The following is a 23,001-nucleotide window of genomic DNA, read 5'->3' on the forward strand; positions in this document are numbered from 1 at the left end:
GCGTCTTCTCGACTTAAACCGATCATTTACAAAACTGATGACGGAAAAGTGATTGTGGAAGATGAACTACTGAACTTTCTTGTGGTTAAAATGAGAACCTTAAGCCACGATGAGATTGTTTTGCTGGTGACTAGTACTTTTACTTCCGAACGGATTGACGCCGCCAAGAAGGCTTTGTTCGAGGTGTGCCCTGACACTTCTCAGCGCTGTACTGCCTTCAAAGGCCAACAGAAAGATACTAATAATGTTAAATTGTGCATGAAAGTGCTAAACGAGTGTGGGGAGGATATCCCGAGATTTGTGTCCTACTTTTTGGACGATCTGCCACCCGTGTCGTTCAATCATATAGATGTTTCAACACTGCTCGGCAGAATGCAACAAATAAACAAAGATATGTGCTGCATGAAAAGTACCCTGGAAGCTCAGATAAATGTTTGTCAAAGTTTGCAAGAGGTGACAGCTGCCATAGATGATCGTTTGACTGCCGTGGAGCAGCCGCTCCCTCAACGTTGGGCCCCGTGGCTGCTGAACGGTTAGATGTGACAGTCCAGGAGACCACAGCCCCAACATCACCTGTGGCGTCTCGGTCACCGTGTCAAGTGCATTCCCCTGCATGGACCACGGTAGTAAAGAAAGCGGGTCGTAGTAAGCCGGCGCCGGGTAACTCTGCTGTTCAGCACAGACCTCGCCTCGGAAAAACGTCAGCTGATTCGAAATAAGACTGGAATAATTGGTACGGGCGCGGCGGGCAACATAAAAACTATCACAACAAAGATGGTGAGTGTCTTTGTCTCAAAGTTTGACCCTAATCTAGATGCCATCACTCTCTCTGACTATTTGAAAGATAAACTGAATCGGGAAGTGAAATGTCGCAAAATCGAAACAACTTTAAGTAGATTCAGCTCTTTTTGTGTCACTGCTGAATGTCAATTGAATTGTCTTAAACTTGCATTCTCTTTACTGGCCAACAGGGGACGTCTCCTCTGGTTTAAAAAACAAGTCCAATTGTGTGGAAGTCTATGAGCAAATGACCCTACTTCCCACTTGATTCATTACCTTCTTAAATCCAAGATGGAGATGGAAAGAGTGCCAGAACTCGAGGCTTCCAAATGGCAGTCCACACACCAATGGGTGATGGCGTGACTACTAGGTCCACTTCATATAAACAGTCTGTGATAACGTCATGCTGAAAGGTAATGATGGGTTTTTGTTTTTTGTTTTATTATTTCCCTCAGTGTTAACTTCTGATATGCTTACATCAATATAGAGCCAAAGTACTTAACAAGCTGTTATCTATCCCCAAGGCATTTCATTCTGTTGGAAGCAGAAAAGCCCCAAAATCAAACTATCCACCTTACAAAATCCTACGCATTTATTAGGCTTCGAAGGGAACGCAATTTGTTTAGTATTTCATGAATGCCAAGTTACAGTATATAAGACATTGGACAATTAACACAAATCAGGAATGTTTGCAGCTTTTCTGGGAAGGTGCTGTGAATATGGGGCATGGACGACTTTATCTGTCGAGTTAAATGGTTATTTCCAAAGAAACACTCTACAGGAAAAAGTGTCCACCATTTCAGACATATTAATTTACAGTAATGAGGCAAACTTTCCGTCAGATAAAAAGAAAACCCAGACCCATGTTTTGTGTGGCATTTTATTTAGTTTCACATTAAATTGTATTTTCATAAATTCTTATTAAAAAGTCTGCTTTTGCTTGCTTGGTGGCCAATTAAAATGACCAGCCACAACATGTTAAGTTCATGTGAGATATTTTCCCGTCATTCCTTTCTTAACGTTTCTCTCAGGCTGTAGTAATATTATATAACATTTCGGCAAATAAATACAGAGCAACAGTCCAAAACTGGAGGCTAATATAGCAAATACTTCCACAGCCACAGTGAACTTCCCAGGAGAGCTGACATAAGCTGGGATGAAAGAGATCCACACGGCCAAGAAGATCAGCATGCTGAAGGTGATGAGTTTTGCCTCATTGAAGGTATCAGGTAGCTTGCGACCAAGGAACGCCAGGATGAGGCAGACGAAGGCCAGTAGACCAATGTAGCCCAGGACCAGATAAAATCCAGGAGGCCATGGCTCCTTACACTCCACAATAATCTATGTATGTCCAACAATACATAAATACAGATAAATCAACATGGATAGTACAATTAGAATCAGGGTGTACATACGCATTTTAAATGACTGTTTAGTTTCTTTCTGATGTCCATAACAAACATTAAAGCTCCTATGTGTAGGTAGGATTTGAACATATCTGACTTTGGTGACTCCTTATTGCAATATCAAAAAAGACACTGTGGGATACTGTCATTCTTACTTTTCCAGTTGAGGCTTGGTAATTTGAGTTTTTGAATGGGAAAGGAGGTGCACCCAAAAGACAACCAGCGCAGAGACAAATCTGGGGGCAAAATGGTAAAGATTAGCCATCCTCTTAAAACCAAGGAAAAATGTAAATGGTCAAAACTTGAGGTCCAATTAGTGGTGGTTCTTAAGCTCTCCCACCTGAGGAGCTGTAGTGCAGAGGATCAAAGTCCGCTGTTGAGAGGGACCAAACAGCCTCGAACCAGGTACATTAGCACGAAAGGCCAAGAGAACCACTATGGTCTTAACGAGTAGGCAGGAAAGACAGAGAACAAAGCTAATCCCAAATGCTGCCTGGCGGAGCCTACATGTCCACACAGATGGCTGGCCAATGAACACCAGGGAACACAAGAAGCACAGCTTGAGGGACAGGAGAAGCAGGAAACTTATTTCTGAGTTGTTGGCCTTGACAATCGGTGTGGACCGGAAACGTTGAAAGATGGCAGTGACGATGGTTGTCAGGACAACGCCCAGCAGTGTGAGTGTGACCAGGATGATGCCCATGATGTCGTGGAAAGAGAGGAAATCATCGACCCCAGCAACGCATTTCACCTGGTCTTTGTCTGACCAGTAGTATTCTGCACATTTGGTGCACTCGGTGGAACCTTTTTAGAGACACATACAGTGGACATACACTGTGTAAACACATACCAATTCAAACTCTACATTACAGTTTGCATTCATATAGTATGCCTTGAATGAATACGAAAATGATAAATGCGCCACCAGTCTGGTTGCTGATCTCTCCATCTGCACAGGGCAAACAATCAAAGCAACAGTTGGGCTCTCCTGGACGTCTGGCCTGTCTGGTGCCAGGGGTGCATGGAGGACTACATAGAGATGAAGGCACCTGAAGAAATAAAGTGTTAAATTACACACCAAGATTTGCTTTGCAGCAGATAGATGCTTGGTGGAAAAAAATGTTGTTTACTGAATAAAACAGCTATTTTAATCAACAGATAATATTTACAATGTCTTATCCTGTAAATAAACATAAATGTTGTTAGAGGACATATGACCCACCTGTGACTGTCCTGTGGTCCACACAATGGTGCTCTGCTCTATCTGCAACTGTTCTTTCAATGGAGCGGAACCATCATAGCTTCCCACTTTTATAAATCTAAACACAGCATAATATTATTCCAAAATCAGGCCAAACAACATATTTGACAATTTTGTATTGCAACTCATCTGAATGATTAAAAAGCTACAATGTGCCCTCATACAAGGATTCGTGTGAAACGTTACTCCTCATTTTCCGTGTGTTTTCATTTAAAAGCCTGTAATACGTGTCAATTTTGGCTCGTGACATGCATCCTTTTTTTTCAAAATAAACTTCCATATTCACAGGAAACCCAGTTAAGTTGTGGCAACAAAGCTACTTGGTTAGGTTAAGGCAACAAACCCATTTAGTTAGGTTTAGGTGTAGGTCATTGTTTGGGTTAAAACAACTACGGAAGTGAGGTTAATGAAGTACCTAATTTCTGTAACAAAAACATCAATATTGACTTCTTGTTTCACAAACAAGCTCTGATGGACACATCCACCTCCCCTCCTGCCCTTCCTGGTATTTGATTTAGCGGTCTCTATACATCCTCATTCAAAATTACATGATTAACATACTAAAAAACTTTGAGGGATATCTTCCAGTTACGGTCCATTATTTTTTCGTGGTTTTGCGATGAATGCTGGACCAGCCTGACAATAAACTAAATGAAATGCTTCTCAATCACGATTCCTTAAACACAATGGTATTCTTGTGTATTGAAGCATAATATTCCACCTAATTTTCCCCTTGCTGTCCTTCTGCCAGTTAATGATGTCATAGAGAGGGACCGGCTCTCCATTGGAGTCAAAATAAACCTTCTCCTCAAATTGGTTGGTGAAATTCACTGTCTTCAGATGATGCAGCAACTGTAGGAAAGAAAAAAAAAAGAACTATGAGGAGAGAAAAACTCAAGGAAAAACTGAAATAATAACATTGATTATTTTGTAGTAGTTTAACTTGCCTGACTAGAAGTGAATGATTTATGATTCTCACACATTCCGTAATGTTCTGCAGAATCACAGTTTAATAAAGTGTGAAGAGCATGGGCGATGGCGTATACAGCTTTATAAACATTATAGGATATTCTGACCTTAGATACATCAGTAAAGCTGCTGTCAGTGTACCTCAGATCCTCTGAACCAGTGCATACAGGTTTTTCAGCAGTACTTTTATAGTTTTCATCAGCTGCTCCCTCGAATGTGCTTGGTTTTCCTACAACAGACCTGACCAAGGGCCCAGGAAGGTTTTGAGAGTCTGTTTTGTAACCAAAAGCACCCAATCCCATAAAGTTATCCACGGTATCTGCTTGATTGTTTTGGGATTGGTTTCCTTTAAACTCTAGCCTGCAGCTAAACAGCTTTTCCCAGAACATGTTGACAAATGCCATTCCAGGTTTGGGAGAAGGGCGGACATTCAACAGGAACTCTTTCAAGCCGGGGATCCTGACTCCAGGAAAGGAGAAGCCCAGCGTGCCCTCTAGGAGAGGGTGGAAGCGGGCTGAGGTCAGCATATTAGCAGTCACCCAGGCTTCACTAGCTACCCACTGGATTCCTGTCACATTTCTCTGAGCCAGCTGGAAGATAAGGTATACTTAAAGAAATGTGATAAAGCAAACAGATGAGCATGAGCAACAACATTATTTATATAATCCTAATTCTCATATCATTATTTATATGCTGAATGATATATAATTTTATGCTCATGCATATACATCGGTGATTAAGAGCCAATTCCCCTTGATGTAGTGACGCAAAATAGATCGTTTTTTGAGACAAAGAAATTATGTAGCATACAAGACACTCCTGTGATTTTTTTTTATCCAAGTCAAAAGTTGGCGACACAAAACAAGTCAGCCTTGAGAATCAAAAGGTTAAGAACACCTAATACAGAGTGCTTACCTCTAAGAAAAGGTCCAGCAGCTGTCCTTCCCTTCCAAAGACCACCACCACCATTGCAGTTGAACTCTGTAGCCTGTCTGCTATTTCTTGTATCTCGGCTGCTGTGGGTGATTTTGGGATGGTCAAATGAAATGCCACACACCCACCTTGTTGTCTTAACTGGTTGGAAAATGCTTGGATTCCATATTGACTGTAGTCATCCTGAAATATATAAAGAGCTTTTATAAATCATGTTGGTATATTTATCTAATGGTGGGGTAAAAAGATAAACGCTTATCTCACCGTAGTCCCTATTGTGCCAACCCAGAGCCAGCCTAAGAAGGTGACCAGCTGAACAAGACCTCTAACTTGAAATAGATCACTCGGCACAGTCCGCAAGAATGACGGGTACATATACTTGTCAGTGAGACAGCTACAAGTGGCAAAATAACTCACCTATATGGAGATGAAGTTAACGTTAGTGAGATAAGACAGAAACAAAAAAGAAAAACCTTATCAAACATTGTTTCATGATTGATCACCAAAAAACATGGTGGAAAGAAGATTATGTTTAAAAAAAACAGTATTTTCATTCCTTTCTTACCAGTGGAAGGTTGAAAGGGCCAAGGGTGTGAGCTGCAGCTCTTGTAGGGGAAGAGGATGCAAGGCCGATCACAGCCGACACAGAAGAATCAGACAGACATGAGGGTAAAGCTTGAGATTTTGTACTGCTATCTAATATCTCCCCTGTTACATTTTCCTTTATGTCATTTCCATCATTTTCAGGATTGTGAGGCATTGCTTCATGCATTTCAGAGCCTCTCTTTTTCACTGTGATCAGTCTACTTTCCTTTCTTCTATTTTTTTCTCTTTTTACCCCCTTAGTTATAGTACTCATGTCCTTTGACATATCTAATCTTTGTTCAATTTCTTCCATTTGTTTCACCTCACTCATCACAGCTTTGGAGGGACTGACTAAAGACAAAAGAGTTCTCAGGCTGGTGTGGACATGATCACAGCTGTCCATAATTCGATAGCCAAGTTTAACACCTGGTAACAGGCTCGAATTACGGTTTATTTCCTCCACTGCAAACACCATGGTCATTATCCATCGGAAGGCCCTGTGGTCAAAGCTGCAGAGAAATGAATAAAGTTTAATGCAGTCTATAAAATTCACACTGAGACAGAAAACACAGTATCTCAGCAAAATATAAATCTGCATGTGAATAGTGTAGGATCAATACAGATCTAATCACAGCAAAATACATTCATTTAAGACACTTTTTAGTTAAAAAATAAAATCAATTAAGAAAAATGTAAAAACATATGTTAATGTGGGATTTCAGATTTCAACAGTATCCACACACTTACCCACTGCAAGGTGTGAGCTGAGGTTTGCTTTGGTAGCTTTGTTCTTGCATATGAGCAGCATAATGCAGAGGGAAAAGCCCTCCAATCACAACATCCCCTCCCGACTGCAGTGCCAGAGGCTCAATGTCTGCCTGTTTCACACAGTGAGGTAAACTCGAACCAACCCCACTCACTCCCTCATTCCCCACCATACTTCTCTCTAATCTTGGTTCTTCCCTGTCCTTCACATCAGAGAACACTGGAAAAAGAAAGCTAAATGAGGCCCAAAGAATCAGCCAGGGAGAAGTCATAACAAGGTTATAATTCAATGTCCATACAGATCCCACGAAAACTGTCTGTTTAGGCGAGATGATGGTTCTCCAACATATGCTCTGAAAGGCTGATGATGTAGACTTTATAAAAACTATGATGCTTGCTGCATTTTATGGGTCATATGAGTCATTACCAGATCAACCAATCACAATCAAATGCAATGGCACAGGAGAGAGAACAATACGTGGAAGTATGAATCTTAGCGATGACGTTATTATTGAAATATTTTATCAGATAACATTTTTAGCTGTGACCAGCATCTCTAACTCAGTATCTTGGTCTGTCAGCCAATCCACAAAAATGTTCCCCCATTTGGCAGCCACAGTCTGCCCTAGGAGGCCGAAATTAGTCGGAAATTAGTCGTTTAGGCTTGTTTTGTTCCAATGGGGTCAACACACGGCTCTCCAGCGGTTGTCGATTCCCATTGGAAAGCGATGACTGCCGGTTGACACAGTGCAGAAACGGTAGTTCTCAGCTGTCCTCGGATGTCCAACAAGTGGACTGGCCAAAGTCTCTGAAGTTCACACACTGCTGTTGCAAAGTGAACTGGAAAGCAGCCTACGGTATTGCCGTGCGCTTCAGGTCTTGTTCCGCGGCAGCAGGTTCTTTATCCGACGAGGAGTATGAGGCGCAACTACTCGTTGTATACTTAAAATGAATCTCGTTTGGTCGATCAACAGTTATTAGAGTTGATATCTCACGAGGGTTAACGGACGTACACTAAATCAAAATAAGTCTTGCTCCAAAATGAATAAACTATAAGATGCTCAAAAGGAGTTAAGAAGAAAAAGCATAAGAAATTAACTGCGATTCTCGAATAAAAATAAAGGGAGCGTGCATGAAGCTCCATAAACCAAACAATACGCACAACCAACACGAAAAGAAGGGCGACAAAGGATTATTGGCTCACTCTGTTCACCTGCCTGTCACTCTCTCTCAGTTCACTCCGGCCGACTCCAGTCCCGGCTGGGCAGCAGCCTTCCCTGGGTCCCGTCCCGGCTGGGCCGCAGCCTTCCCCAGGTCCCGTCCCGGCTGGGCTGCAGGGTCCACCTGCTTCCGCTGGGTCGCAGCGTCCCCCTGCTCCTGTTCCCGCTGGGTCGCAGCGTCTCCCTGCTCCTGTTCCCGCTGGGTCGCAGCGTCCCCCTGCTCCTGTTCCCGCCGGGTCGCAGCGTCCCCCTGCTCCTCTTCCCGCCGGGTCGCAGCGTCCCCCTGCTCCTCTTCCCGCCTTGCCGCCAGAGCCCCAGGTCCGAGAGCCCCAGTCTCGAGAGCCCCAGTCTCCAGAGCCCCAGTCTCCAGAGCCTCAGAGCCTCTCGCCCGACCTCCAGAGAGGATCCGCCCGCCTCGAGAGACCCTCGCCCGACCTCCAGAGAGGCCTGGTCGTCTTCATGGCCGACCCCCAGGGAGGCTCCGTCGGCCTGGTGGTCTTCGTGGCCGATCCCCAGGGAGGCCCCGTCGGCCTGGTCATCCTCCAGTTCGCCCCCGAGAGGGGTTCTGCCTCTCCGCCTTGGTTGTCCTCCTGTTCGCCCCCTCCAGAGGGGTTCTGCATCTCTGCCTTGCCTCAGCCTTCAAGGATTCTGACTCTGCGGTCAGAATTCTATCCCTCCTCTGGGCCCCCACCGCCCACCCGATATATGTTCCTTTGGACTTTTTGGGGACTTCGGGAGCCATCCCCTTGAGGGGGGTTATGTCACAGTTCTTCCTCCATACTGTCAGTAGTTCCATACTCCCTGTCACTCTGTCTCACTCACCTAATTGGCTCACTCTGTTCACCTGCCTGTCACTCTCTCTCAGTTCACTCCGGCCGACTCCAGTCCCGGCTGGGCAGCAGCCTTCCCTGGGTCCCGTCCCGGCACCTCCTGACCCGTCGCCGCTCCAACCGACTCCTGCACCGCCCGTCCCGTCGGCGCCACGGCCGATTCCTGCACCGCCCGTCCCGTCGGCGCCACGGCCGACTCCAGTCCCGGCTGGGCAGCAGCCTTCCCCGGTTCCCGTCCCGGCTGGGTCGCAGCCTTCCCCGGGTCCCGTCCCGGCTGGGCTGCAGCGTCCACGGAAATGGGAGCAGAAGAAGGCTGCGGCCCATCCGGGACGGGACCCGGGGAAAGCTGCGGCCCAGCGGGAGAGGGCGTCGGCGGGGGTGGCGATGGGACTGGAGGTGCAGGCGTCGGCCAGGGCGCCGATGGGACTGGAGGTGCAGGCGTCGGCCAGGGCGCCGACGGGACAACAGGAGTCGGCCGGGGCACCGCCGGGACAAGAGTAGGTGGGGGCACGGCCGGGCGCCGACAGGACAGGAGTCGACTGGGGCGCCGACAGACGGGCCTTGACTATGTATCCATCATGTATCCATCAGAGGTTATGCCCCGAGTATGGATCTGTAATCTATTATTCCAGGCCGCAGTGCCATGGCTATAGACAGTAGCCCTCCTGCTGCAGCTCTCCGCTCTCTGTCGAAAAGCCCCTCCAACCAGGCAAGCATGGGCATATACGTATCATATAGTAAGTAACCTGTAAGAGTACCAGTCGTTCATTTTCAACATCATCAGATCATGATTTTAATCTTGATACTTTTTTTCTAAAGATTCATTTGTCAGAGAATCAACGGTATCTAAAAACCTTACGATCCTTAAGAAGATATAGATCTTACAACCAATTGTCGCTAGATGGCACTGTGGTCCCACAGTGTTTCTATCTGTCTAATTGTGCCATGACTATGGCTCTGTCATCTAACAATCAAGACCATCTGCCATGATTACGGTTCTGACTTATATTAATATAGGCCGCTGTGCCATGACTATGTATCTGTCATCTATCAATCCAGGCCGACGTGCCATGACTGTATCTGTCATCTTCAATCCAGGCTGCCGTGCCATGACTATGTATCTTTCATCCGTCAATCCAGGCGCCCGTGCCATGACTATGTATCTGTCATCTTCTAATCCATGATGCAGTGCCATGACTGTCCATCTATCTGTATATTTGTCTGTCTGGCTATCCATCCCATCTGGGCTATCTATCCATCTAACCATCTAGCCCATTGTGCCGTGACTATTGCTCTGTCATTTTACCATCCAGCCCATCGTGCCCTGACTATGTATCTCTGTCTCTACCTATCTATCTATAGCCCTTACCATAGATCCATAATCTATCCATCTGGGCCGCCGTGCCCTGACTATGGATCCATCCTCTATCAATCGAGGCCGCTGTGCCATGACCACCGATCTGTCATCTATCAATCCGGGATGCCTTGTCATTACCCTCCACCTGTAACGGGTGTGGTAAAGACCCAAAAGCAGTACGACGGACACACGGAGTAGTAGGAAGAAGCATTATTCCAGGCAGTACACACAATAGTAAACCAGTCTCGGATCGACTCACGTGGAGAATCCAAGAGAACTCCTCCGAGGTCGCAGAGTCAGAATCCTCAGCCGGATGGGTGGCAGGGGTCTGGAGGAGGGAATACTCGAAGGCTGAGGCAAGGCGGACAGGCAGAACCCCTCTGGGGAGCGAACAGGAGGACGACCAGGCTGACGGGGCTTCTCTGGAGGTCGGCCACGGGGACAGGGCTCTCGAGGCTGACGGATCCTCTCTGGAGGCTGGGCAGGGGGCTCTGGAGGCTGGGCAGGGGACTCTGGAGGCTGGGCAGGGTGCTCTCGAGACTGAGGTTCTTGGACAGGGTGCTCTCGAGACTGAGGTTCTTGGACAGGGGGCTCTCGAGACTGAGGTTCTTGGAAAGGGGGCTCTCGAGACTGAGGTTCTTGGACAGGGGCTCTCGGACCTGGGGCTATGGCAACATGGTCTCTCGGGCAGAGGAACGCTGCGGCCCAGCGGAAACGGGGGCAGAGTAACACTGCGGCCCAGCGGAAATGGGAGCAGAGGAAGGCTGCGGCCCATCCGGGACGGGACCGGGGAAAGCTGCGGCCCCGCGGGAGAGGGCGTCGGCCGGGCGCCGATGGGACTGGAGGTGCAGGCGTCGGCCAGGGCACCGACGGGACAACAGGAGTCGGCCGGGGCACCGACGGGACAAGAGTAGGTGGGGGCACGGCCGGGGCGCCGACGGGACAGGAGACAACTGGGGCGCTGACGTGACAGACGGGCCTTGACTATGTATCCATCATGTATCCATCAGAGGTTATGCCCCGAGTATGGATCTGTAATCTATTATTCCAGGCCGCAGTGCCATGGCTATAGATCTGTCATTTATCAATCCAGGCCATGTGTATGGATCTTTTCTTAAGATTTTAGTGCACTGAAAATCAGGAAAACATGCCATTAGCTAAAAGACAAGCAATTTAAGAAATGTGAGTGTAAAATGAATAGTATAAATTAAGAAATACAGTAGCCCTCCTGCTGCAACTCTCCGCTCTCTGTCGAAAAGCCCCTCCAACCAGGCAAGCATGGGCATATACGTATCATATAGTAAGTAACCTGTAAGAGTACTAGTCGTTCACTTTGAACATCATCAGATCATGATTTTAATCTTGATACTTTTTTTCTAAAGATTAATTTGTCAGAGAATCAACGGTATCTAAAAACCTTACGGTCCTTAAGAAGATATAGATCTTACAACCAATTGTCGCTAGATGGCACTGTGGTCCCACAGTGTTTCTATCTGTCTAATTGTGCCATGACTATGGCTCTGTCATCTAACAATCAAGACCATCTGCCATGATTACGGTTCTGACTTATATTAATATAGGCCGCTGTGCCATGACTATGTATCTGTCATCTATCAATCCAGGCCGACGTGCCATGACTGTATCTGTCATCTTCAATCCAGGCTGCCGTGCCATGACTATGTATCTTTCATCCGTCAATCCAGGCCGCCGTGCCATGACTATGTATCTGTCATCTTCTAATCCATGATGCAGTGCCATGACTGTCCATCTATCTGTATATTTGTCTGTCTGGCTATCCATCCCATCTAGGCTATCTATCCATCTAACCATCTAGCCCATCGTGCCGTGACTATGTATCTCTGTCTCTACCTATCTATCTATAGCCCTTACCATAGATCCATAATCTATCCATCTGGGCCGCCGTGCCCTGACTATGGATCCATCCTCTATCAATCGAGGCCGCTGTGCCATGACCACCGATCTGTCATCTATCAATCCGGGATGCCTTGTCATTACCCTCCACCTGTAACGGGTGTGGTAAAGACCCAAAAGCAGTATGACGGACACACGGAGTAGTAGGAAGAAGCATTATTCCAGGCAGTACACACAATAGTAAACCAGTCTCGGATCGACTCACGTGGAGAATCCGAGAGAACTCCTCCGAGGTCGCAGAGTCAGAATCCTCAGCCGGATGGGTGGCAGGGGTCTGGAGGAGGGAATCCTCGAAGGCTGAGGCAAGGCGGACAGGCAGAACCCCTCTGGGGAGCGAACAGGAGGACGACCAGGCTGACGGGGCTTCTCTGGAGGTCGGCCACGGGGACGGGGCTCTGGAGGCTGACGGATCCTCTCTGGAGGCTGGGCAGGGGGCTCTGGAGGCTGGGGAGGGTGCTCTCGAGACTGAGGTTCTTGGACAGGGTGCTCTCGAGACTGAGGTTCTTGGACAGGGGGCTCTCGAGACTGAGGTTCTTGGACAGGGGGCTCTCGGACCTAGGGCTCTGGCAACATGGTCTCTCGGCAGAGGAATGCTGCGGCCCAGCGGAAACGGGGGCAGAGTAACGCTGCGGCCCAGCGGAAATGGGAGCAGAGGAAGGCTGCGGCCCATCCAGGACGGGACCCGGGGAAAGCTGCGGCCCCGCGGGAGAGGGCGTCGGCCGGGGCGCCGATGGGACTGGAGGTGCAGGCGTTGGCCAGGGCGCTGACGGGACAACAGGAGTCAGCCGGGGCACCGACGGGACAAGAGTAGGTGGGGGCACGGCCGGGCGCCGACGGGACAGGAGTCGACTGGGGTGCCGACGTGACAGACGGGCCTTGACTATGTATCCATCATGTATCCATCAGAGGTTATGCCCCGAGTATGGATTTGTAATCTATTATTCCAGGCCGCAGTGCCATGGCTATAGATCCGTCATTTATCAATCCAGGCCATGTGTATGGATCTTTTCTTAAGATTTTAGTGCACTGAAAATCAGGAAAACATGCCATTAGCTAAAAGACAAGCAATTTAAGAAATGTGAGTGTAAAATGAATAGTATAAATTAAGAAATACAGTAGCCCTCCTGCTGCAGCTCTCCGCTCTCTGTCGAAAAGCCCCTCCAACCAGGCAAGCATGGGCATATACGTATCATATAGTAAGTAACCTGTAAGAGTACTAGTCATTCACTTTGAACATCATCAGATCATGATTTTAATCTTGATACTTTTTTTCTAAAGATTCATTTGTCAGACAATCAACGGTATCTAAAAAAAAAAATTCAGCAAACTTGGCTTCAGTTAGCAGAAGTAGAAGGAATATTAGAACATTTTCTCTCTTTCCTTGAACGCTTTGCCGATATTGACATTTGTATTTTGGTTGGGTTGTTTAGGTTTATACATGACGAGTAAGATTGGTTCGGGTAAGGGTAAGAATATCAAAGTAAGCCAATCGGAGGCAGAGTAAGTTTGGTCACTCTAGCTAAAACCAAGAGTGTTAAAGGGACTTATACATGGATCTGCAATTGTTGAACCCCCAATAGGAATGCCCTCTGAAATGACCTGAGATTGACAAGTCTCCAGTCACTGGCTACATTTCCTAAAGTCTTAAGTGCAGAAGTCTAGTTTCCTCTAAGACCATTTGAATTACAATCAGGCGGCAACTTTTTGTTCTGATAAGTGAAGCCAGTGCGGAATTGTCTTAAACTTGCTTTCTCTCTACTGGCCAACAGGGGACGTCTCCTCTGGTTTAAAAAAACAAGTCCAATTGTGTGGAAGTCTATGAGCAAATGACCCTACTTCCCACTTGATTTATTACCTTCTTAAATCCAAGATGGAGATGGAAAGAGTGCCAGAACTTGAGGCTTCAAAATGGCAGTCCACACACCAATGGGTGATGGCGTGACTACTACGTCCACTTCTTATAAACAGTCTGTGATAACGTTATGCTGTAAGATAATGATGGGTTTTGTTTTTTGTTTTATTATTTCCCTCAGTGTTAACTTCTGGTATGCTTACATCAATATCGAGCCAAAGTACTTAACAAGCTGTTATCTATCCCCAAGGCATTTCTCGCATTTCTACTATGGGAGACATTAATGTTACCATAGCTTTAACTTGGCTAGTTGGAAATTACCAAAGTTCCTAATTAGACGTTTCAAGACCATGAAAATTAATATATCACCGAAACTGAAATATCTATTTAAATTGACCGAAGTAACCACTTGACCCTCCAATTTAGTGGTTCAGTAAATTAGTAAGACGAGGTTTTTCATTCTGTTGGAAGCAGTAAAGCCCCAAAATCAAACTGTCCACCTTACAAAATCCTACGCATTCATTAGTCTTCCAAGGGGACCCAATTATTTTTGTATTTCATAAATGCAGAGTTACAGTATATAAGACATTGGTCAATTAACACAAATCAGGGATATTTGCAGCTTTTCTGGGAGGGTGCTGTGAATATGGTGCATGGACTACTTTATCTGTTGAGTTAAATGTATATTTCCAAAGAAACATTATAGGAAAAAGTGACCACTTCAAACACAATAATTTACAGTAATGAGGCAAACTTTCCATCGGATAAAAATAAAACCCAGACCCATGTTTGGTGTGGCATTTTATTTAGTTTCACGTTAAAATTTATTTTCATAATTTCTTATTAAAAAGTCAGTGCTTTTGCTTGCTTGGTGGCCAATTAAAATTACCAGCCACAACATGTTAAGTTCATGTGAGATATTTTCCCGTCATTCCTTTCTTAACGTTTCTCTCAGGCTGTAGTAATATTATATAACATTTCGGCAAATAAATACAGAGCAACAGTCCAAAACTGGAGGCTAATATAGCAAATACTTCCACAGCCACAGTGAACTTCCCAGGAGAGCTGACATAAGCCGGGATGAAAGAGATCCACACGGCCAAGAAGATCAGCATGCTGAAGGTGATGAGCTTTGCCTCATTGAAGGTATCAGGTAGCTTGCGACCAAGGAACGCCAGGATGAGGCAGACGAAGGCCAGTAGACCAATGTAGCCCAGGACCAGATAAAATCCAGGAGGCCATGGCTCCTTACACTCCACAATAATCTATGTATGTCCAACAATACATAAATACAGATACATCAACATGGATAGTACAATTAGAATCAGGGTGTATATACACATTTTAAATGATTATGTTTGGTTTCTTTCTGATCTCCATAACAAACATTAGTAGTTAATGTGTAGGTAGAATTTGAACATATCTGACTTTGGCAACTCCTTATTGCATCAAAAAAGACACTGTGGGATACTGTCATTCTTACTTTTCCAGTTGAGGCTTGGTAGTTTGAGTTCTTGAATGGGAAAGGAGGTGCACCCAAAAGACAACCAGCGCAGAGACAAATCTGGAGGCGAAATGGAAAGATAAGCCATCCTCTTAAAACCAATTAAAAATTGAAATGGTCAAAACTTGAGGTCCAATTAGTGGTGGTTCTTAAGCTCTCCCACCTGAGGAGCTGTAGTGCAGAGGATCATAGTCCGCTGTTGAGAGGGACCAAACTGCTTCAGGGCCCTCGAACCAGGTACATTAGCACGAAAGGCCAAGAGAACCACTATGGTCTTAACGAGTAGGCAGGAAAGACAGAGAACAAAGCTAATCCCAAATGCTGCCTGGCGGAGCCTACATGTCCACACAGATGGCTGGCCAATGAACACCAGGGAACACAAGAAGCACAGCTTGAGGGACAGGAGAAGCAGGAAACTTATTTCTGAGTTGTTGGCCTTGACAATCGGTGTGTACCGGAAACGTTGAAAGACGGCAGTGACGATGGTTGTCAGGACAACGCCCAGCAGTGTGAGTGCGACCAGGATGATGCCCATGATGTCGTGGAAAGAGAGGAATTCATCGACCCCAGCAACGCATTTCACCTTGTCTTTGTCTGACCAGTAGTATTCTGCACATTTGGTGCACTCGGTGGAACCTTTTTAGAGACACATACAGTGGACATACACTGTGTAAACACATACAAACTCAAACTCTACATTACAGTTTGCATTCATATAGTATGCCTTGAATGAATACGAAAATGATAAATGCGCCACCAGTCTGGTTGCTGATCTCTCCATCTGCACAGGGCAAACAATCAAAGCAACAGTGGGGCTCTCCTCGACGTCTGGCCTGTCTGCTGCCAGGGGTGCATGGAGGACTACATAGAGATGAAGGCACCTGAAGAAATAAAGTATTAAATTACACACCAAGATTTGCTTTGCAGCAGATAGATGCTTGGTGGAAAAAAATGTTGTTTACTGAATAAAACAGCTATTTTAATCAACAGCTAATATTTACAATGTCTTATCCTGTAAATAAACATAAATGTTTTTAGAGGACATATGACCCACCTGTGACTGTCCTGTGGTCCACACAATGGTGCTCTGCTCTATCTGCAACTGTTCTTTCAATGGAGCGGAACCATCATAGCTTCCCACTTTTATAAATCTAAACACAGCATAATATTATTCCAAAATCAGGCCAAACAACATATTTGACAATTTTGTATTGCAACTCATCTGAATGCTTAAAAAGCTACAATGTGTCCTCATACAAGGATTCGTGTGAAACGTTACTCCTCATTTTCCATGTGTTTTCATATTAAAGCCTGTAATACGTGTCAATTTTGGCTCATGACATGCATCATTTTTTTTCAAAATAAACTTCCATATTCACAGGAAACCCAGTTAAGTTGTGGCAACAAAGCTACTTGGTTAGGTTAAGGCAACAAACCCATTTAGTTAGGTTTAGGTGTAGGTCATTGTTTGGGTTAAAACAACTACGGAAGTGAGGTTAATGAAGTACCTAATTTCTGTAACAAAAACATCAATACTGACTTCTTGTTTCACAAACAAGCTCTGATGGACACATCCACCTCCCCTCCTGCCCTTCTTGGTATTTGATTTAGCGGTCTCTATACATCGTCATTCAAAATTACATGATTAACATACTAAAAAACTTTAAGGGATATCTTCCAGTTACGGTCCATTATTTTTTTGTGGTTTTGCGAGGAATGCTGGACCAGCCTGACAATAAACTAAATGAAATGCTTCTCAATCACGATTCCTTAAACACAATGGTATTCTTGTGTATTGAAGTATGATATTCCACCTAATTTTCCCCTTGCTGTCCTTCTGCCAGTTAATGATGTCATAGAGAGGGACCGGCTCTCCGTTGGAGTCAAAATAAACCTTCTCCTCAAATTGGTTGGTGAAATTCACTGTCTTCAGATGATGCAGCAACTGTAGGAAAGAAAAAAAAAGAACTATGAGGAGAGAAAAACTCAAGGAAAAACTGAAATAATAACATTGATTATTTTGTAGTAGTTTAACTTGCCTGACTAGAAGTGAATGATTTATGATTTTCACACATTCCGTAATGTTCTGCAGAATCACAGTTTAATAAAGTGTGAAGAGCATGGGCGATGGCGTATACAGCTTTATAAACATTATAGGATACTCTGAGCTGAGATACATCAGTAAAGCTGCTGTCAGTGTACCTCAGATCCTCTGAACCAGTGCATACAGGTTTTTCAGCAGTACTTTTATAGTTTTCATCAGCTGCTCCCTCAAATGTGCTTGGTTTTCCTACAACAGACCTGACCAAGGGCCCAGGAAGGTTTTGAGAGTCTGTTTTGTAACCAAAAGCATCCAATCCCATAAAGTTATCCACGGTATCTGCTTGATTTTTTTGGGATTGGTTTCCTCTAAACTCTAGCCTGCAGCTAAACAGCTCTTCCCAGAACATGTTGACAAATGCCATTCCAGGTTTGGGAGAAGGGCGGACATTCAACAGGAACTCTTTCAAGCCGGGGATCCTGACTCCAGGAAAGGAGAAGCCCAGCGTGCCCTCTAGGAGAGGGTGGAAGTGGGCTGAGGTCAGCGGTTTAGCGGTCACCCAGGCTTCACTAGCTACCCACTGGATTCCTGTCACATTTCTCTGAGCCAGCTGGAAGATAAGGCATACTTAAAGAAATTTGATAAAGCAAACAGATGAGCATGAGCAACAACATTATTTATATAATCCTAATTCTCATATCATTACTTAAATGCTGAATAATATATCATTTTATGCTCATGCATATACATCGGTGATTAAGAGCCAATTCCCCTTGATGTAGTGACGCAAAATAGATCGTTTTTTGAGACAAAGAAATTATGTAGCATACAAGCCACTCCTGTGATTCTTTTTTTTTTTTTATCCAAGTCAAAAGTTGCCGACACAAAACAAGTCAGCCTTGAGAATCAAAAGGTTAAGAACACCTAATACAGAGTGCTTACCTCTAAGAAAAGGTCCAGCAGGTGTCCTTGCCTTCCAAAGACCACCACCACCATCGCAGTTGAACTCTGTAGCTTGTCTGCTATTTCTTGTATCTCGGCTGCTGTGGGTGATTTTGGGATGGTCAAATGAAATGCCACACACCCACCTTGTTGTCTTAACTGGTTGGAAAATGCTTGGATTCCATATTGACTGTAGTCATCCTGAAATATATAAAGACCTCTTAAAAATCATGTTGGTATATTTATCTAATGGTGGTGTAAAAAGACAAACGCTTATCTCACCATAGTCCCTATTGTGCCAACCCAGAGCCAGCCTAAGAAGGTGACCAGCTGAACAAGACCTCTAACTTGAAAGAGATCACTCGGCACAGTCCGCAAGAATGACGGGTACATATACTTGTCAGTGAGACAGCTACAAGTGGCAAAATAACTCACCTATATGGAGATAAAGTTAACGTTAGTGAGATAAGACAGAAACAAAAAAGAAAAACCTTATCAAACATTGTTTCATGATTTATCACCAAAAAACATGGTGGAAAGAAGATTATGTTTAAAAAAAACAGTATTTTCATTCCTTTCTTACCAGTGGAAGGTTGAAAGGGCCAAGGGTGTGAGCTGCAGCTCTTGTAGGGGAAGAGGATGCAAGGCCGATCACAGCCGACACAGAAGAATCAGACAGACATGAGGGTAAAGCTTGAGATTTTGTACTGCTATCTAATATCTCCCCTGTTACATTTTCCTTTATGTCATTTCCATCATTTTCAGGATTGTGAGGCATTGCTTCATGCATTTCAGAGCCTCTCTTTTTCACTGTGATCAGTCTACTTTCCTTTCTTCTATTTTTTTCTCTTTTTACCCCCTTAGTTATAGTACTCCTGTCCTTTGACATATCTAATCTTTGTTCAATTTCTTCCATTTGTTTCACCTCACTCATCACAGCTTTGGAGGGACTGACTAAAGACAAAAGAGTTCTCAGGCTGGTGTGGACACGATTACAGCTGTCCATAATTCTATAGCCAAGTTTAACACCTGGTAACAGGCTCGAATTACGGTTTATTTCCTCCACTGCAAACACCATGGTCATTATCCATCGGAAGGCCCTGTGGTAAAAGCTGCAGAGAAATGAATAAAGTTTAATGCAGTCTATAAAATTCACACTGAGACAGAAAACACAGTATCTCAGCAAAATATAAATCTGCATGTGAATAGTGTAGGATCAATACAGATCTAATCACAGCAAAATACATTTATTTAAGACACTTTTTAGTTTAAAAATAAAATCAATTAAGAAAAATGTAAAAACATATATTAATGTGGGATTTCAGATTTCAACAGTATCGACACACTTACCCACTGCAAGGTGTGAGCTGAGGTTTGCTTTGGTAGCTTTGCTCTTGCATATGAGCATCATAATGCAGAGGGAAAAGCCCTCCAATCACAACATCCCCTCCCGACTGCATTGCCAGAGGCTCAATGTCCGTCAGTTTCACACAGTGAGGTAAACTCGAACCAACCCCACTCACTCCCTCATTCCCCACCATACTTCTCTCTAATCTTGGTTCTTCCCTGTCCTTCACATCAGAGAACACTGGAAAAAGAAAGCTAAATGAGGCCCAAAGAATCAGCCAGGGAGAAGTCATAACAAGGTTATAATTCAATGTCCATACAGATCCCACGAAAACTGTCTGTTTAGGCGAGATGATGGTTCTCCAACATATGCTCTGAAAGGCTGATGATGTAGACTTTATAAAAACTATGATGCTTGCTGTATTTTATGGGTCATATGAGTCATTGCCAGATCAACCAATCACAATCAAATGCAATGGCACAGGAGATAAAACAACATGTGGAAGTATGAATCTTAGCGATGACGTTATTATTGAAATATTTCATCAGATAACATTTTTAGCTGTGACCAGCATCTCTAACTCAGTCTCTTGGTCTGTCAGCCAATCCACAAAAATGTCACACCATTTAGCAGCCACAGTCTGCCCTAGGAGGCCGAAATTAGTCGTTTAGGCTTGTAGCCCCCCCCCCAATTAGTCCCTTTCCCGCGCTGACAATAGATCTATCATTAATCCTTTAATTTACTATACAATAATACAAATGATGAATTAATTAGTTTCAAATAACACAGGGAGATGATTGGGGATAGTGAAGGGAAGCTGTGATTTCCTATAAAAATGTACTGACACTACTCTAACCGATAAATCTAAAATATAACCATTCAGAGCGTTATCCAACACAAACTCTTGATCACATTCGGAGAAGTCAGTTTCCTACTTTGTGCAGCGTTGTCCTGATGACTTAGCCTTGGGCTCAGCTGGTTATTGCTGCTCCAATGGGGTCAACACACGGCTTTCCAGCGGTTGTTGATTCCCGTTGGGAAGCGATAATTGCCGTTTGACAGAGTGCAGAAACGGTAGTTCTCAGCTGTCCTTGGATGTCCAACAAGTGGACTGGCAAAAGTCTCTGAAGTTCACACACTGCTGTTGCAAAGTGAACTAGAAAGCGGCCTACGGTATTGCCGTGCGCTTCAGGTCTTGATCCGCGGCAGCAGGTTCTTTATCCGACGAGGAGTATGAGCCGCAACTACTCGTTGTATACTTAAAATGAATCTCGTTTGGTCGATTGACAGTTATTGAAGTTGATATCTCACGTGGGTTAACGGACGTACACTAAATCAAAAATAAGGCTTGCTCCAAAATCAATAAACTATAAGATACTCAAAAGGAGTTAAGAAGAAAAAGCATAAGAAAATAACTGCGATTCTCGAATAAAAATAAAGGGAGCGTGTATGAAGCTCCAGAAACCAAACAATACGCACAACCACCACGAAAAGAAACACGACAGAGGAAACGTCAACAGTTTTATCAACACTGGGTGCGTGTCAACTAGAGGCGGGGTGAGGTGGTAACTAACGATACCTCACCGCAGCTATTTCAAGTTTATTTGTCTCTTAATATTGGCGTACTCTTGCTTAGTAAATTAACCTATCTAACATCTTAAATGAATAGGTCACATACTTTCCCCCACTATGGACAATGATAATAAACCTTACACACGTATAGACTTGTATGTATACAAAAATTACATTTTAGTTACACATAGTTAATACACAGGATTTAACAAAGATAATACAGAGACAAAAATGTGCATCTGTCATGTGACTTACTAGCGTGTAAACATTTTATAACTATCGCTAACATTTACTGTTTCTCTACCTGTTACTCATAACCTTACGGTCCTTAAGAAGATATAGATCTTACAACCGATTGTCGCTAGATGGCACTGTGGTCCCACAGTGTTTCTAGCTGTCATCTAACAATCAAGACCATCTGCCATGATTACGGTTCTGACTTATATTAATATAGGCCGCTGTGCCATGACTATGTATCTGTCATCTATCAATCCAGGCCGACGTGCCATGACTGTATCTGTCATCTATCAATCCAGGCTGCCGTGCCATGACTATGTATCTGTCATCTTCAATCCAGGCTGCCGTGCCATGACTATGTATCTTTCATCCGTCAATCCAGGCCGCCGTGCCATGACTATGTATCTGTCATCTTCTAATCCATGATGCAGTGCCATGATTGGCTATCTATCCCATCAAACTATCTATCCATGTAACCATCTAGCCCATCGTGCCCTGACTATGTATCTGTCATCTATCTATCCAGGCCGCCATGCCCTGATTATGTATCTGTCTCTCTACCTATTTATCTATAGTTCTGAATATGGATCCTTAATTTATCCATCCGAGCCGCTGTGCCCTGTCTATGGATCCATCCTCTATCAATCGAGGCCGCCGCGCCATGATTATGTATCTGTTATGAATCAATCTGGGCCGCCTTGCTATGACTATGGCTCTGTCATCTATTAATTCAGACCGCCGCGCCATGACTATGTATCCGTCATCGATCAATCCAGGCTGCCTTGCCATGAACAACCATTCATCTGAATATCGGTCTGTCTGGCTATCTATCTATCCCATCTAGGCCATCTATCAATCTAACCATCGTGCGGTGACTACGGCTATGTCATCTAACCATCCACCCCATCGGGCCCTGACTATGGCACTGTCATCTAACCATCTAGCCCATTGTGACGTGACTATGGCTCTGTCATCTAACCATCCACCCCATCCGTCCCTGACTATGGCACTGTCATCTAACCATCTAGCCCATTGTGCCCTGACTATGGCTCTGTCATCTAACCATCTAGCCCATCATGCCCTGACTATGGATCCGAAATCTATCCATCCGGGCCGCCGTGCCCTGACTATGGATCCTCATTTATTCATCCAAGCTGCCGTGCCGGGGCGCCGCTTTATTCCAGGACAGGAGTCGGCTGGGGCGCCGACGTGACAGGCGGGCCTTGACTATGTATCCATCATGTATCCATCAGGGTAAGAATATCAAAGTCCATCAGGGTAAGAATATCAACAAGCCAATCGGAGGCAGAGTAAGTTTGGTCACTCTAGCTAAAACCTGTGTTAAAGGGACGTATACATGGATCTGCAATTGTTGAACCCCCAATAGGAATGCCCTCTGAAATGACCTGTGATTGACAAGTCTCCAGTCACTGGCTACATTTCCTAAAGTCTTAAAAAGTCCAGTTT

General features: G+C 44.7%; 3 protein-coding genes across 3 annotated transcripts; all 3 read right to left on the minus strand.

Moving 5' to 3' along the window:
* Positions 1–1,764: 1,764 nt before the first annotated feature.
* LOC129097096 (vomeronasal type-2 receptor 1-like) lies at positions 1,765–12,077 on the minus strand. The gene is made up of 16 exons (XM_054605826.1): positions 11,997–12,077; positions 10,366–11,090; positions 10,119–10,251; positions 9,086–9,288; positions 6,287–6,443; positions 5,915–6,070; positions 5,614–5,766; positions 5,332–5,532; positions 4,763–5,006; positions 4,395–4,606; positions 4,169–4,299; positions 3,409–3,505; positions 3,112–3,235; positions 2,527–2,990; positions 2,342–2,422; positions 1,765–2,121 (listed from the first exon to the last, which is right to left on the minus strand). The coding sequence occupies exons 1-16, from the start codon at positions 12,075–12,077 to the stop codon at positions 1,765–1,767; spliced, it is 3,519 nt and encodes a 1,172-aa protein (XP_054461801.1).
* Positions 12,078–12,289: 212 nt separating this feature from the next.
* LOC129097105 (uncharacterized) lies at positions 12,290–14,677 on the minus strand. The gene is made up of 2 exons (XM_054605839.1): positions 14,674–14,677; positions 12,290–12,918 (listed from the first exon to the last, which is right to left on the minus strand). The coding sequence occupies exons 1-2, from the start codon at positions 14,675–14,677 to the stop codon at positions 12,290–12,292; spliced, it is 633 nt and encodes a 210-aa protein (XP_054461814.1).
* Positions 14,678–14,798: 121 nt separating this feature from the next.
* Positions 14,799–19,918, minus strand: LOC129097113 (extracellular calcium-sensing receptor-like). The gene is made up of 13 exons (XM_054605851.1): positions 19,728–19,918; positions 19,333–19,489; positions 18,961–19,116; positions 18,660–18,812; positions 18,378–18,578; positions 17,802–18,045; positions 17,430–17,645; positions 17,209–17,362; positions 16,449–16,545; positions 16,152–16,275; positions 15,558–16,030; positions 15,374–15,454; positions 14,799–15,155 (listed from the first exon to the last, which is right to left on the minus strand). The coding sequence occupies exons 1-13, from the start codon at positions 19,916–19,918 to the stop codon at positions 14,799–14,801; spliced, it is 2,604 nt and encodes an 867-aa protein (XP_054461826.1).
* Positions 19,919–23,001: the final 3,083 nt, after the last annotated feature.

Source organism: Anoplopoma fimbria, chromosome 1, assembly GCF_027596085.1.
Source record: "Anoplopoma fimbria isolate UVic2021 breed Golden Eagle Sablefish chromosome 1, Afim_UVic_2022, whole genome shotgun sequence".
Classification (NCBI taxonomy): domain Eukaryota; kingdom Metazoa; phylum Chordata; class Actinopteri; order Perciformes; family Anoplopomatidae; genus Anoplopoma; species Anoplopoma fimbria.